At 45.5% G+C, this 17,141-nt stretch overlaps 2 protein-coding genes across 3 annotated transcripts in view; one reads left to right on the top strand and one right to left on the bottom strand.

Moving 5' to 3' along the window:
• The window catches only part of ANAPC16 (anaphase promoting complex subunit 16), a 12,062-nt gene extending 8,134 nt beyond the window's left edge, over positions 1-3,928 (top strand). The window contains exons 3-4 of the mRNA XM_006760948.2: positions 2,316-2,390; positions 3,103-3,928. Coding sequence (XP_006761011.1) covers positions 2,316-2,390; positions 3,103-3,218 — 191 coding nt within the window. The 3' untranslated portion in view covers positions 3,219-3,928. The remainder of the gene's footprint in view (positions 1-2,315; positions 2,391-3,102) is intronic.
• The window catches only part of ASCC1 (activating signal cointegrator 1 complex subunit 1), a 121,425-nt gene that overhangs the window by 97,802 nt on the left and 6,482 nt on the right, over positions 1-17,141 (bottom strand). The window contains exons 2-3 of one of the 2 annotated variants that reach the window (XM_015562138.1): positions 14,121-14,207; positions 10,686-10,778 (exon numbers count right to left, since the gene is read on the bottom strand). The gene's annotated coding sequence lies outside the window, so the exon portion shown is untranslated. Of the gene's footprint in view, positions 1-10,685; positions 11,371-14,120; positions 14,208-17,141 lie in introns of those variants that run through there. The other variant, XM_015562137.1, reaches the window with a different exon arrangement.

The raw sequence follows: 17,141 nt of genomic DNA on the forward strand, positions 1-17,141 counted from the left end.
TGGCAAAGTGCTCGGCAAAAGCCTACGGAGTGCCTCTCTGAAAGGTTAGCTTACATCCTTTTGCTTTGAAGTTGATTACCAAGGGAAATATGCAAATGTTATAATTTAAACATTGTATTGATTTTGAGAGAGAGAGGAAGGGAGAGAGAGATAGAAACATCAGTGAGAGAAAAACATCATCGATCAGCTGTCTCTTGCACACCCCTTACTGGGGATCGAGCCCACAACCTGGGCATGTGTCCTGACCTGGAATCAAACCATGACCTCTTGATTCCTGGGTCAACGATCAACCACTGAGCCACACCCGCTGGGCAGCATTTTATCCTAATAGCTAGCACCAGTGATTAAATGTAAGTAGAAGGTACCACTTCCAAGAGTTTCCATTCCAAATACATCTTGGCCTGATCCTTATAGCCCATAATCCCCAATGCCTTATTTGAGATCTTAAAGCTCAATATATAGTTCAGGGTCAAACCACCTGAGAATTGAGCTCTAATTCTCTATGCTTTGCTCATTTTAAAATGAAACTTCATGCCGAAACCGGTTTGGCTCAGTGGATAGAGCGTCGGCTTGCGGACTGAAAGGTCCTAGGTTCGATTCCGGTCAAGGGCATGTACCTGGGTTGCGGGCACATCCCCAGTGGTGGGTGTGCAGGAGACAGCTGATCGAGGTTTCTCTCTCATCGATGTTTCTAACTCTATCTCTCTCCGTCTCTCTCCCTTCCTCTCTGTAAAAAATCAATAAAATATATTTAAAAATAAAAAATAAAATAAAATGAAACTTCAGTTATAATTTGACTCTTTAAGCAGGGGTATGAATAAGATAATGAACACTGGTATATTTACACAGAAGAGCCATAATAAATTGCATCATTGTTGTCAAATGTTCACACAGTCCCTCTTCCCATAGTGGAATTTATAGCTACTCGCTGCCCGATTATCTGAAAAACTCAATATCTTTAGCTTACCTAGATCTTTAAACTGGGCAGTAAGTGTAATATTCAATTAATTAGGAAAAAAAATTATTTTTTGCTCAGTGTAGATGATCTGCTCATAGATGACATGGGAGTGGGAGGAGAAGATCAGATCAGATCCCATATAGCACAATATGTAGAAAAGAGATCGAATTTAAAGAATGTAGCACTCTCCCTAAACTGCACATCACTTTATGAAAATAATTATATTTTCCTTTTTTGCATCAATTTTGAATATTGGACAAAAGAAGCCCTCTTAGTTGTATATTTAAGCCATCTGGACACAATATCCGTGGTGTTTCTTTATTGTTTACCATGACTTCTGAAATAAGGTCTGCCTTGTGTAAAAGTCAGCATAAAGCCAGAATGTGTTAGTCCTAACTCCTTATCACTTAATACCTGGCTGACGCACCAGCCCGTGATTGATGGCTGAGTGCTTGACACCAAGGAGTGCTGACATGAACTACCACCTAAAAAAAGACAACTGTGTCCTCTGCCTCCATTTGTTTTAGGATTTTTGCAATAAATTACCTTCCCCAAATGATTTGAGCTACCCTTGTAATGTCACATTTTCCTACATGAGTTCTGTGTCCTTTGGGGTATGTTTTGCTCTATCAGCCCCTGCCTGACAAGGAATAACGTGAACTAAGTTGTATTTCACAATCATCTTCCAAATGCTGTGGTGACTGAGTTAGCTACCTTCTTGTTGCCAGTGCTTGGCACCAGTACAGCACTAGGCTCTAAAATTGCACTGTACTCTTATCGCCATCCAAATTGCAATGTTTTGGTTCATTGGGAAAATCAAGGTTACAATTTGCGTTGACAGAATGAAATTTCCCAGCAGTGTTTTGTCATGGTCATAGTGATGTAATTTGATGTACTGAAAAACAACAACAGCTATTTTTCCCTCAGCTTGACTTTTTAGAATGAAAATTAGTTCACGTTTGGTGTACCTTTGTATTTTGATAGCACAGTGGTCACATGGCCAAATGTGTCAGCTGTCAGTGTTTGCCTGACATACAGAACAGGAGAACATTAGGAAACTATTGGGTTGGGAGCAGAGAAATGCTGACCAGGACGTCAGACTAAGGTTTCTTGTTTTTTGTTTTTTTAAACACTATTTTTAAATTCTTAAACAAGTAGAGGAACTATTTTAATATTCTAGGTATAGAAATAGCTTTTATAACTGAGCAATGTTAGTTCTAAATGAAACAGAAACCCTCTTTGTAAACACTGAAAAGTAGACCCTGAGTGTAAAAGCAGGGAAAAGGGACATGTTTACATGGTTTACAGGAGCCGTAAAACCCTTAAAGCAGATTAAAATTTTTTCTCTCGTTTGTAGATGGCTCTGAGAGATTTCTCTGTGAATCTGTTTTCAGCTATCAGGTGGCTTCTACACTGAAGCAGGTAAAACATGGTAAGCACATGAGTGTTGTGTACTTAACTGTGAGAATAAATTTCCAGGGTGAGGGTGAGATTCATAAAGGTTGGTGTACTTTGTGACAAACTTGAAATTCAGCAAGGCTGTTTGAGTGGACTTTCTAAATTACCTGCAACAAAAACATTCTGCAGCCTTCATCCACACATAATGTCCTCATTAAAGCTTAAAGTTGAAGTCAAAAGGGTTAGTTTTCTAGGGGAGTTAATGCTTCCTACTTTCATGTTGCTTTTCCCTCCCCTTTCTGAAAACTTTGTTTACTGTTATCCTCCCCTGGTTTACCATCATCTTCATTTTCAAGTATTTATGTAATACCTCATGGTCTACCTGGACTCTGAGATCCTGGTAGCACCTTTTCTGTCCCATCATGCCTCACCGGGCCTTCATTTATGCATCAGGGAACTGTGTTCCCCGACCAGACCATTGCACCATTGAAGGCATAATGTTGGGGGAAAGCTGCAATTGCCTGTAACCCTAGGCTTTTAGTACACGTCACTATGGCATGCAGGATAAGTTGTTTATTAGTTTTTTTAAGATTAAGTCTTCTGACCAACATAGAATAAGACCCCATTACTAGAATATTAAGGGGGAAACTCCTTGTAGAAATTACTTTTAAACCAGTCATGTTGGTGATTGGTGACTCTAATGGGAAATACATTGTATTATATATAACCTCCTTAACTCTTTACAGATCAACAAGTTGCTCGGATGGAAAAACTAGCTGGTTTGGTAGAAGAGCTGGAGGCAGATGAGTGGCGGTTTAAACCCATCGAGCAGCTGCTGGGGTTCACACCCTCTTCGTGTTGACCTTGCCTGGATGGGCACCCCTGGTGAGCACAGCGAGTGCAGAGCCAGCGGGGGACTTCTCCTACACCTTACATAGCCAGCCAGAGGTTCACAGTTCCACTGCTGAATTGTTCATTCTCATCAGTCCTTAGTTTCTCTGTATCCACAAGCAACAGCATTTAAATGTGTGGTCTTGCAGGGAAAATTTGTGTTTATTTGTTTTTAAAAGCTTTGAGAATTAGGTTAAGACAGTCGGCATCAGAGAACCAGGAGGTTTGGGTTTAAGAGAGTTATAAAACTTGGCAAGCCGGGTAGGTCACAAGCCAGAATTAGCCAATGGAATGGCTTCTCTCCTGACACTTGTGCAGTGGGTGGAATCCTCACCAGTCAAGTCCAGGTCAGGATCTGGAGTTATAAAATTCAGCACTTCTGATGTAAAACGTTCTGTTTTGCTGATGAATGTGATTTCTACTCAGGACCTGTCTGAATGAGGCATATTTAAATGTTTAGGGTTTTTTTCTATTTTTAGACATCCAATTCTATAGATTCTAACTTTTTCTAACCTCTTTTAGACATGCCAAGTGCTGGCAAAAGAATTGTTTTTTGAATGTTGAAGCACTTGTAAGAATAAAGCAGTGAGCAATATCCTTTAAACGCAGAAATCCTGAGTTCCTCTTGTTGGTGGGCTCAGGCAGTTCTGTGGCAAATAAATCCTTTGAACAAGCTCCAAATTGGTTTTCTTTATCCTTTCAAAGTCTCAGAGATTGGGGGCTAGGGGCAGAGGTCAGATTAGTTTTTATAAGACAGGAATCTGAAAACCATTTATCCTACGCAATTGGGAATATTTGTCTTTACAAAAATATGTGAATTTATCTTATCAGTATCTAAGTAGGTTTTTATATTATGATAAGGAAAAACCTGGAAAGCTAAACGATACCCTTTGTTCTCTCTCACAGAGCCCAGGTCGACACTGCACAATTAAGAGAATAGTTTTCACCACCACCACCACCATTAAAAAAAAGAGAGAGAGAAAATAGTTTTATTAGATTTTATGCAAATTTTGCCTCAGAAACATTTGCCTTTCTCCTCATTAATAACTTGTACCTGACCTGCTTAGAGTGGCTTAATTATGAATAAATATAATCCCAGTAGCAATTGTCCCTAATCTCAAAGTGTTTAACATGTACTACCTGACAGGGAGGTGGTGACCTCATTGAGTCATGAAGGAATCTGAGCACAGAGAAGGTAAAGACCTGCTGGTGATCCAGAGCCCAGGCAGAAGAAAATCTTGGACCTGGAATAGGTTCCAGTTGATTGATAATTCAGCCACTATTCTTGTCTCTAAAGCACATCAGAGCACAAAAATTACTAGCCTCGAAAGCTCATCTGTTTCCATATTAATTTCTCAACCCAAACAAACTCCATATTGGAAAACCATTGAGTTTCCTAATGTACTTTTTAGCATCAACCATGTGAATTATTACCAAAGAAAAAAAATAAAAATACATAGACTACAGTAAACCTTTAAATCATGGTTTCAGTGACAGTTTAGAAGCAATCACTAATTTTCTCTCATTGGTTTCATTTGTATAATTGTACAACACAGATACTTTATTAGCTCATCTTTACCCTTTGGTATTTGAACTTACAAAATTTTTCTCTTTAAATTGAACATTTCCACCCTGGCCAGGTTGGCTCAGTAGATAGAGCGTTGCCCTGCAGATTGAAAGGTCCTGGGTTCAATTCCAGTCAAGGGCATGTATCTTGTACCCTGGCCCCAGTCATGGAGTGTTTGGTTTCTCTTTCACATCAATGTTTCTCTCTCCCTCCCTCTCCCTTCCACTCTCTAAAACTCAGAAAAATATCCTATGGTGAGGATTAAAAAAAAAATCGGGACATTTCTTTTTCTGACCTTGGAAATTAAAGAGATTCTAGGGTTGAACAGAGAGAGATGCTTTCTGAAGCACCTTTCACGGTAATCACTCAGCTTCTCCTTGTGTGCCGCCAGGAAAGAGACCCTCGCTGTGTTTTTAAGTGGCCCCTCCCTCTCTGCACCTTTCAGCTGGTTATTATGTTTCATCATCCACAACTCCAATTACCATGCTTTGGCCCTAGAGACAGACCTTGCTGCTCATCTGTCATCTCTGCACTCATTATGTGCCAGTCACTCACAGGCATTAATTATAATCCTTTCAGTGACACTGCAAGATATGAAATATCCCCTGATACAGAAGAGGAACTTGAAGCTCAGAGGGAGCATTCGTTGCCAAGGCTGCATAGCTAAGTAAATGGCCAAGGCCGGATTTGAACTCAGAGTCTGCCAGACTCCGAAGCTAAGATTATTTTTGATGAACAGTGTTGCATCCCACTGAGCCCATCCACTGCCTTATACAAAGAATAACACTTTTTTCATGGCCAAATGAACTAGCTACCAGGAGGAAAGAAGCCTTTGTCCCAGTACGTGGTGATAAGGGGTCTCACGCACAATGAAGGAACAGCCTCTTCCTTAAAAACTGATAGGAATTAGCTTATGTTTGTGCCTGCATAACCTTCTAAGATTTAGTGTGGTGAAAATGTAGTTATGTCCTTGAGGGACACCTACCAGCAAGTAAGCAAGGGGAAGGCAAGAGGACAGATGGCAGCTATGGCCAGGACTGCACAGACAGCGTCCTAAGAACGCTGATGGTAACAGGGTACCTCTGTGCATAAGGCACGTTGCAGTTTCCATAGCATTTTCACATATGTAGTGTGGATTCACATCAACCCTGTGAGAGAAGTGAGGCAGTCATCATTTTACAGTTGAGGAAACAGGCACAGAGACGGTAAGGTACCAAGATTATAGTTAAGCGGGGGGGGGGGTCTTTCAAATCTTTTTCTCCATACTTTAGTTCATCACATACTAGGAAATTTGAAGGCAATATTTTCTGTTAATAAAGAATTATTGCCAGAACCGGTTTGGCTCAGTGGATAGAGCGTCGGCCTGCAGACTGAAAGGTCCCAGGTTCGATTCCGGTCAAGGGCATGTACCTTGGTTGCGGGCACATCCCCAGTAGGGGGCATGTAGGAGGCAGCTAATCGATGTTTCTCTCTCATCGATGTTTCTAACTCTCTATCCCTCTCCCTTCCTCTCTGTAAAGAATCAATAAAATATATATTAAAAAAAGAATTATTCATGTCAATCTGATATACAATGACATATAATTTATCTCATAGTAATGAGACATAAATAGTAGACTTTTTTACATAGACAAAAATTTTACTTTTTGACTTCATAATTAATTATCCAGGATCAGTATTAAAGTCCTTCTTTTTCACTGATACACATAAGTGTGTTACTTAATAGTGCCATCCCATGCCTGACAGCTCACCTGGAATGACAGTGTAAGTCATGTTCCTGACCCAAGGACCTCCGCTTTGTCCAGTTACTTGCAGCCTATGGCTTTCCTACCCAACATGGTGAGAGTCCTTGAATCCCTTCTTCCTGATTGAAACACCAGATCCTGAAGTGTGGACCTAAGGCCAAGGCAGAGGTAGAAGAAAGGAGACAGGACCAGGGGATGCCGAACATCCAGAGAAAAGGGGGGAACCTGTCCAATAACCTGGTGCCCTTTCAGGCAAACTTAAAAGAATGCACGTGGAGGGTAAGGCCGCTCTGCCTCTCCCAGTGCTTTTGCCAAAGCACCTAACGTTACCTAACACATCTTGCCAGGTCTCCTTGGTCCAACCAAGACAAAGCCTTTCCACAAAAAGGGAAAAGCTTAACTAGCAGATCCTTTGGAGAGTTAAATCTCGAGTTGCAGGCCGAGTACAAAGATAGCCGACCTTTTCTTGCTTCCCAGAGCTGAGTTTGGAGTGGAGATGGCACCAAGAGAGGAGAACATAAAGGAGGATGGAGCACGGTGCTTTGCCACTAGTCTGCCTTGTTTATTTGCAACTGGTCAAACTGGGAGACGGAATTTTAGAGCAGGAAGAGACCTTAGAGATCATACAGTTCACCCCCGGTTTACAAATACAATGTCAAGAATTTGTCTCATTCACCTTCATACACTCAGCACCTGGAACATTTCCAGGCACATAGTAAGTGTGTTACAGGTATTTACTGAGTGAATGAATTTGATGTGTGTTTTCCCTGTTTTAGACACTGTTTATCTGCAGAGCAACATCCATAGTGGAGTAATGGCTAAGGTCACTGAGATAAGTAGTGGGCAGGGCCAAAGCTATAACCCAGACCTCTCTGTAGTGCTACACTGACAGGTGGAAGCTATGGAATAAATGAAAACTGTGCCAAAGCAGCCGTGTCTCACACGATCCCATCCTCATGAGGATCCAAGGCCAGTTGAGTTGTTGGGTTCCTGCCCTCCTGGTCCTGCACACATGCCCGGGGGTAATGCCACGTGTCTGCTTCCAAAAGCTCTCCACCTTTCAAGATCAACTCATTACTCCAGTAGGTCAAGTTTTCCTGGCAGCTTATTTCATTTTTATAATATAAGCTCTTCAGGGCAGGTAACGAAACAACATATAGTTTACTACCAGCAACAAAACGGGTAGTAACTGTCTTGTATTCATTCAACCGACAACTATTGAGCCCTTACTACATGTCTAGCTGCTAGCATCTGCTAGCATCTGCTGGATACTGAGGATACACTATCAAAGAAGACACAGTCACCAACCTCGAGTTTATAAATATATTAAGGGAGAAAAAGGGTAATTTTAAGTGTAAAAACTGTCGGCTAGGAGAAAGCATGAGATCCTACAAAGTCAGAGACCATTAATTCCGCTGAGCCAAAATAGGCTTCCTTAGCAGGATGATGTTTAGGCCGAGACCCAAAGAACAAGTGAGGTGAGAAGGAAGGACTTCCTAGGTGGAAGGAAAAAAATATGCAAAGGTCCAAGGGTGAGAAAGGGCATCGTGCTTTCAGGGAGCTGCAGGAGCTTCGTCCTGGCTAGTTCATAGACTATAAGAGCAAAGATGAGACAGGATCGGACCTCATGGATTTGCTAAGGAATTTGAACTTCAACCAGAGAACTGGGAAACCATTACATGGTTGTGAAGTAAGGGAATGACAACATCCAGTTTCACCTCAGAAATTTTAGTTGGGCAGGTTGGGGGGTGGGAGGGATGACGAATGAGTGGCAGTAAGATCCAGATCCTTAGGAAGCTGTTGTGGGAGTCCAGGTGAAAGATAACTGCAACCCGCATCAAAGATGTGGCGGCAGAGGATGGACTGAATTTGAAAGTCACTCAGGAAGTATCATACACAGGACCTGATGACCGGTCAGATTCGGAGAACTCGGGGAGGAAAACCAGGTACTGTTCACTGAGACAGAGGTACAGGAAGAGGAGTGGACTCAAGGAGATGTCCAATAAGCAAGTGACTATGTCTGTAGCTCAGGAGAGTGAGCTGAGCTACAGTTAAGTTTGGGACTCACCAGCCTAGAGATGTTTGTTGAATCAAAGGTAGAAGGAATGGAATTGTCCGGGGAGAGAGCCCATAGGGTGAGGGGATAACTGGACCAAGCAGGATCGAATCCCTGAGGAATCCTAACATGCAAGAGACCGGCAGAGGGGGAGGAGCCTAGGAAAGCAACTGGCAAGAAAGAGCTGGAAAGGGAGAAGGAGTTTGGCATCAGGGAAACCAAGAAGAAAGAGATGAGAAGGAGGCTGCAAACAGCAGTATCCGGGGTAGCCAAGCAAGTAAATGAGATAAGGGATGGAGAAGGTCTTTGGGTTTTACCAAGGAAATTGTCGGTGACCTTGTCTCAAGAGTAGCCATTGTAGGAGGCGTGGTGGCGGCAAAGCCAGACTGCGGAGGGTGGGAAGCTGAGTGGAAGGTGAAATGTGAAGCCAAATCTAGGCAGCATTTTAACGAAGCTCAACGGGAAGGAGAGGCAAAAATGAGAGAGCATGGTAGTTAAAGGAGGACACCCAGTCAAGACATTTGTTTTTCTTTATGATGGGAAAGGTCAAAGAGAGAAAGAGGGCAACTGAGGACGTAAGGGCCCTAAAGAAGTGGGAGGGAATGGGATCCAGAGCCCAGTAGGACTGATTACTCTTAGAGCAGCGGTTCTCAACCTGTGGGTCGCGACCCCTTTGGCAGTCAAACGACCCTTTCACTGGGATCGCCTAAGACCATCCTGCATATCAGATATTTACATTACGATTCATAACAGGAGCAACATTACAGTTATGAAGTAGCAACGAAAATAATTTTATGGTTGGGTCACAACATGAGCAACTGTATTTAAAGGGCCAGAAGGTTGAGAACCACTGTCTTGGAGGGAGAGCGAAAAGGATAGTGCCGGTGTATGTGGAGGTGAGATGGCAGGAAGTTGAAGGAGTTCCCATTGGTGGCTTCTATTTTCTCTGTGAAGGAGAAAGCAAGTTGTTCTACTGTCTGTGGGGCCAGAGGAGGTGAACACTGAGGTTGGGAACAGTCTCTGTGAAGAATGGAATAGAGCTGACTAGGGTCAGATGATTGCCAACCACATTCAGAGGCCAGTTGCGGTTAGAGTCCCTGAACTTGCAAGGGCACCAATCTTTGGAGAAGTATACCAACAGCTCCTAGCAGCATGGCAGTAGGAATGGAAAAAAATGAGCAGTTGGTGGTTACAGTTTTGCATGGTAAGGGCAAGAGGATAAGCAAATTATTGGTCTAGGGCTAGCATCAAGGGACAGAAGTGAAACAAGAAGAGGCTAGGAGAGAAACTAGAAGGGTCAAACATTTACTCAGGGTCTAGTGTATGTCTAGTAATCTGTGGGGAAACAAGTACAAAGCTAGGGCAATGCTTCCCAAGCCTGGCTGTGCTTCAGAATCAAGCTTAATAAAAATACAGGCTCCCCGGCCTCATTCCTAGGGTTCAATGGGTCTCAGGTTGGGGGGCACATAAGGAAAAAGGAGACATGAGGAATATATACAGTGCCACAACCCCATGATTCTGGTCTGTACACGGTGCTGTGGAAGCCAAGAGGGCGTGGAGGTGGGAATATAGAGGGGATGACAAGGAAATTTTCCTAGACAAGGGGAGCCGGTGCCTGAGTGTGCCTGGTGAATCAGTTAGCCGAGCAAAGAGGGGAAGAAGCCAAATAAGCACTCCAAGTACAGGGAACAGCATGTGCAAAGGCAGGGCGGCATTTGTGGAACTCCGAGTCATTTGGTGTGGCTGCAGCAAAGTGTGTAAACAGGGGAGGGTGATCTCTCTCAGGAGAAGGAAGCAAGAACCAGATTGTTCTGAGCCTCCTTCACTGTGCTCCACTTTCCATCAAAAGAGCATTTGTCTGGCACAGCCCAGGGGCACCTAAGAGAGAGGCCAAGAATCCTGACTTTCACAGTAAATCACTTCGAAAGCAGGCTCCCCAGGCCTGGAAGGGTGAGACCCAGAGGCTGGTGGAACGCAGCAGATGTGATCTTTGCAGGCCACTAGGTGGTGAACAGTATTTTTGCTCTGACTAGAAACTAAGTGTTTACAGATTCATATGTATTTACTTACTTTGAGGGAAAGGCAGATGTCCTAAGTTCAGACAGGATTATTGAAGGAGCCTCCCTTCTGGGCTCGGAGCCAAAAACCAGAATAAGAGGCAGCCTGGAATGATCAAATGTAAAGTATATGGACATTGTGGGAAGATGTTTTCCCCCCTAAACGGTTTCTCCTCCTCCTTTCCCTGGCCCTGAAAGCCTGAAGGAGAATCCCACGCCCTCGCTCCCCTCCTTATTCTCAGAAATCTTCAGGCATATATTTCAGGATAACCACACAAGCACGGGCTCTTCCTTTGTTTAGCAAACCCAAAGGTCATGTTTTGGGGCTGTTCAAGTCAGACTCTACCCACTTAACCTTCTGCAGCGTCTCCAAAGTACAGTCAATCTGGTGTATCCTGCGAAGTCAGGGCAATGCAGCTCTCAAACAAACACGCCCTGCCTGGAGGACAACCTAGCACTTTGCTGTCCTGGAACCAGTGTCATCGCCCAGAGAAGACTCAAGGTTCATTCTGTGATCCCGCTTCAACAAACTCAAGGCCAGAGTGTTTTTTGAAAGCACTCCTGATAATGCCAAGGAAATTCGGACTCTCCTGACCAGCCCGAGACTGCAGCTGGAGTACCAGGTGCTCTGACCTTCAGAGACCTATGGACTCAGGGAGTCAGGAAGAAAGCAGGACATGGTCCCCATGCCATCTCTCAGGACAGAGAAGTATTCATTCAAAAGAAGCAGAAGGGGGATGGAGGACCAAGGAGGAAGGCAGCATTCCGCTGTCCAGAAGCACAGACCCCTGTAGTTGAGCCTTATCCAGTACGCTGCCAGCCAAGGGTGTCCTCATCAGGCAAACAGGAAAGCAGAGGCTTAGCCTTAGAGTTCTGCAGCTCTGCATGACCCTGGGGATCATGGAGTCCAAGGACAGAGAAATAATCTCCCATTCTGAGCCTTTGCAGCCTTTGAGTGCTACTGCCTCTGTGGCCATTAAGCTTTCCATTAAAAAGAGTTAATGCTCCTGGAAGGTGCCAAGTTAATACTCTTAGATTTAAAAGCTGGGGGGCGGGGGGAGTAAGGCTTCAATGATGAAGGCCTGACTGATTTCGAGGGCCTGGGCTTAGAACCCACACCTCTCATTTTGGCACAGAGGGTCGCAGGGTAGGTCCAGGTTGGGTCTAGACACCGAGAGCCCTAATAATGTTTGTAACGGTTAATGGATAGTGAAGAGTTGCCATATGTGGGGCATTGTGCTAGGCACTTTTCACACATGATGTCATTTACTCAATGGGAGAGGGTAAGAGAAAGAGCATGTGGGACAGAGGAAGCCACCAAGATGGCAGGAAAGAATCCTATAGCCCCAGAGCTGAGGAGCCTTAGCGACTGTACTAATTTGGGCTCAGGCTGCTGTAATAGCCTACTGGAGCCGCCATAGCAAAGTGCCACAGCCTAAGTGGCTTAAACAACAGGAACGTCATTGTCTCACAGTTTTAGGAGCTGGAAGTTCAAGATCAAGTTGTTGACATGGTTGGCTCCTTCTGGAAGCCAAAGGAAGGGATCCATTCCAGGCCTCTCCCCCTGGCCTTAGACGACCATCTTCTCCCAATGTCTCTTGACATCATTTCTTCTCTATGTAAGTCTCTGTGTCCAAATTTCCCCTTTCTATAAGGACACCATCATATTGGATTAGCACTCACTCTACTGAGCTCATTATAATGTGATTACCTCTGTCAGGATCTCCAAATAAGGTGACATTCTAAGGTAGCGGGTGTAGTTGGTACTTCAACATATGAACTTTGGGAAGGGACACAACTCCACTTACAACAGTGATGTCTACCAAACTTTCTCCTTTGATTGATGAGGGTATCAGAGCCCCGAGTGAGAAAGTGACTTGTACAGGGTCATACAGCAAGTTGAAAAAACTAAAACTAGAATCCAGGTCCTTTGGGACCCCGAGCCTTGAGCAGGCTTCCTCAGGAGTAGCAGCACTGCCTGCTTCTATAGGCCCTTCTCCAAGAAGGGAATCCCTGAGCCTAGACAAGTCTGGGAGGCACCCATAGAATCTTTTCACTGGCCTGGCTGAGGACACCATAAAACTCTTACAAAACAATACTTGGAAAAAGACGCTAAAATGTCAGAGTGGAAGGAGCCCTATTAATGGAGCTTAAGAGAAGCACTGAGGTTCCTTTTCCATGGTCAGGCCGCTCATTAAGGAGGCAGATACGCAGTGTGTCACCCAGAACTTGGCTCCTTCCTTGCAGCCCTCCAACAGAGCAGTTAGCCAGAATATGGCTGGGTGGTGCTGGCTTCTCGCATGCTCTCTCCCATGGCTCACTCTCTTCCAACCGCCTCTGCATCGAGGCTGGCATCTGGCCTCCATACCTGCCCAGAAGGCTGGTGGGTCTCCATTTTGCAATCTGTTTTGAGAACTCACTAAAGGTTGTTTTGAAAGCCTCATGCAACTTGTAGAGCAACACGGGTTTAAGAGCCTGGCTGTTGCTGCTACAAAAACAAGGAGGCAAAAATTGAGATTGAATATAGCACAGAAGTGTGGGTGACACCAAACCACAGATGAATTGATAGGCTGGGGGGAAGGAAGTGAAAAGTTCACCTTGTCCTTCCCTGTAACAGAGGGCTGTTGGTTTTGCAGAGGTTTGCTTTTTAAAAAAAAAAACAAATTTCATTCAATAAAAATAGCTTGGTGGGACAACGTATTCTAGCATTCGTGGAAATAAAAACTCGGAACCACATCATAGGATGTTCTGCTCCAAACTTGGCCCTGGTTCCCCAGGCAGCTCCCAGTTCCTCCTGATTTATGCCGCAGCAGTGCAGGCCCTCGCCCGGTCCCAGGTGGGGTCTGGGCTTCAGAGAGGAAGGGAGGAGATGGTTCAGCGGCATCAGCTGTTTCCCTTCTCGGAGCCAAGACCCTGGCCTCAGCCAGCAACTCAGCTTTGTCCCCTGAGTCTGCCTTCTGAACTGTGAAAACTTTCCATCACAAAGGGTCGATTCAGGAAGCCAAGGTTACAGGCAAATGGTCTTATTTGAAAATGGTTAAGGTCAGTGAGGCCTTGGGCTTCCTGCATTGATTGCTCTCCCAGGGCCTGGGACCAGCCCAGCGGGGTGGGACAGGCAGCTCTGCAGGTTACAGGATGTGAAAGTGGGGACTGAGGTTAGGAAAAAGAATAAAAGGCTGGGGCCAGAACACACCCAGCAGAGGGCCATGTGCAGTTCTCCTCTTTAGGGTTTCCTGTGGGTACACTGAGAACATTGTGTTCTGGCTGGGAACTTACCCAGCTGAGCCGGCTCCAGACACCGCCCCTGGGTCCTAGTGCTGCCTCGCTCACACCCTCAGCCTTAGCTGCCTGCACCTGCATGAAGTCCACTGTAGGGCCCCGGGAGGCCATTTCCATTGTGTCCTCCCTACTGAGTGAGGCCCCCAGTGACCAGACTGTGAGCACTTACCTTCTGATGCATCGTCCTCTCTGAAGCATCCTCACTGTGCTTGGCACTGTCACACAGTAGCATCTCATGTCCCCCTGACAAAACAGCCTGCAGATGACAAAACAGCAGCTCTGGATATTGGGAGGAACAACCAAGGTCAGTATCAAGGTTTGGGGACCCAGGTCTCCTGACACTCTAGGGATAACTGATTTTGAGATATCATTTCAAATCCTTGAAATGAATGTAAGCCTTTGCCTTCAAAATTTCTCTGCAGATGAATTTGAGAATTCTTAACGACTTCTCCAAAACAGCTCAAAGCTCGGGCATGTGGTGCAGAACTGTCCAGAGAAGCCATGGCCCGAACTCTGCCCTGTCTAGAATCTGGCAAGCCCTAGCAATCATGCCTGTCCTGTGCATAAGCTCCCTGGAACTGCCCCCAGGAGCCTTTGTGCAGCACACCAGGGCCCAGGTTCTGTGCCCGTAAAACAGCGGTTCTCAACCTGTGGGTCACGACCCCTTTGGCAGTCGAACGACCCTTTCACAGGGGTCGCCTAAGACCATCCTGCATATCAGATATTTACATTACGATTCATAACAGTAGCAACATTACAGTTAGGAAGTAGTAACGAAAATAATTTTATGGTTGGAGGTCACCACATGAGGAGCTGTATTTAAAGGGCCAGAAGGTTGAGAACCACTGCTGTAGAGGGTCCCGGGACTCAGAAGTATATGTTGGGCCCCAGCTCAAGTAGCCAAGAATCAATGAGCTACCAGTGAGGGAGAGAGGGCTAGGAGGGAATGGAGGCTCTGATTAGAAGAGATTTTTGCAGTTTTTAAAGTTTTCAAGTTTCCTCTACTAGATTGTAAACCTCTTTTTCCAAGTTATCTTTATATCCTGTGTGTGTGCTGGTCCTTGATACACTGTTGTTGGATGACCTGAATCAAAGTCACTCACTTGAAGGCCTTGCCTTTAGCTATGGATCCCAGGTTATTCAACAACTGCACATTGAACATCTTCGGTATACTAAGTATTGCCTGAGATCATGGGCACACAATTGCTAAAAACAAGTACACAAAGGAGAGGCAGTCTTGGTGATTGCCCCTCCTAGAGATCACGGTCCAGCTGAAAGGCATTCAATAAGCAAGAGCACCCTAGCCAGTTTGGCTCAGTGGACAGAGCATCGGCCTGCGGACTGAAAGGTCCCAGGTTTGATTCTGGCCACGGGCACAGGCCTGGGTTGCGGGCTCAATCCCCAGTAGGGGGCGTGCAGGAGGCAGCTGATCAATGATTCATCATTGATGTTTCTATCTCTCTCTCCCTCTCCTTCCCTCTCTGAAGTCAATAAAAATATATTTCAAAAAAAAATAAGCAAGAGCAAAATCCCAAGGTCCATGGTCATCCTACGGGAAGTCCAAGGTGCGATGAATGAGCATGGAGTGCTACGGGTGAGCAAAGTTATTGAGGAAGAGCCCTTTAAGCCGTGGCCCAATGGGAGTTAGCCAGGTGAAGGAGGTTGGGAAACTGAGGTACATGCAGAGTGAACGGTGCTCATGAAGACCTGGAATTTAGCAAGCAGGTGGCTCATTGAAAGAATGAGAAAAGTCTTCTAAGTCTTCCTGAACCCCACCTACAGGAAATCCAGTTCTCACTGCAGGGGAGAGCCCAGCCATTGTTACTACCAGTGAGAAAGGAATCCTACTACTTCTCTGTGGCCTCCCCCTCAGCCCCAGACTCAATCCTAAAAGATAATGGGACCCATGTTGAGGCAGGAAGGAGGAAGGCCATCGGTTCGGCCAGAAAGAGCCGGTACCGGTCCAGTCACGGGGACCCTGGACTAACAAACTATGCAAAGCACTTTCCTCCTCTCTCTAGACTTCATGCTTCATACTTACATATTCTCAGTGTTTAGCCTGACACTCAGCCCTTCCTGAACCGGTGAATGACAGCAGTTCCCATCTGCTCCTTCCAATGCGAAGATTCTGGGTCTAAGACCCACAGTCAGTCCTGCCCAGGATTCTTCTGGCAAAAGAAGTGCCGATAAGGAAGGAGCATAGAGCTCAGCACACCCACAGGTGTCTGGTGAATAAATGAGGGAGTGAACGAATGAGTGCTCTCCCTGATCACTCTAAAAGCTTTGAGATCTTTGCTTTGAGCTCCTATCGTCACTCCTATTCCTATGCAGTGGTTATCACCAGCCACTTCATACACAGACATCAGAGTTAGTGGGGAAAATGAACCTAGATCTTGCCTGGAGTGCTCCATCCTAGAGGAAGAAGTAGAAGAGCTGAGGAACTGTGTAAGGAAGAAAAAGAAAGGACTACAATGTGCAGAGTCTGGAAATTGGTGCACATTCTCATGCAGCACCCCCTGCCTTAGACACCCCAAACCTGCTGGTGCTCTTCCTCGCTCCTGTGAACAACTAGGCCTCTCCAGGGCTGGGAAAGGACCAGTGCTCCCTGGGCCACCATAGTCCCTGCTTACCCTGAATCAGGCACTATAGTAAGGGCAACAGTTCCCAGCGCGGACACACCCTCAAATGCATTCTCCCTCTCCTGTGGGTTTCCAGGCTAGCCCGCAAAAGCCTGATTCATCCACCACCACACTGAAACATAGAATTAATTCTGGCTATACCCTGGGTGAGTGAAGCCATTATGGCAACCAAACCGCCACTTACAGCATTATTTTGATGGGAAAATGTGTTCTGAGCTCCAAGCAACCAAATTATAAGTGGGACACGGGCACACCCAGGTTCGAATCCCAGCTTTAACACTTCCTAACCATGTGGTCATGGGCAAGGCACCATCCTCCCCAGCCTCAGTTTCCTGCCTTGTAAAAGAATACCTCCTGCCGAGACCGGTTTGGCTCAGTGGATAGAGCGTCGGCCTGTGGACTGAGAGGTCCCAGGTTCGATTCCGGTCAAGGGCATGTACCTGGGTTGCGGGCACATCCTCAGTGGGAGATGTGCAGGGGGCAGCTGATCGATGTTTCTCTCTCATCGATGTTTCTGACTCTCTATCTCTCTCCCTTCCTCTCTGTGAAAA

Source organism: Myotis davidii, unplaced genomic scaffold (assembly GCF_000327345.1).
Source record: "Myotis davidii unplaced genomic scaffold, ASM32734v1 scaffold134, whole genome shotgun sequence".
NCBI lineage: Eukaryota > Metazoa > Chordata > Mammalia > Chiroptera > Vespertilionidae > Myotis > Myotis davidii.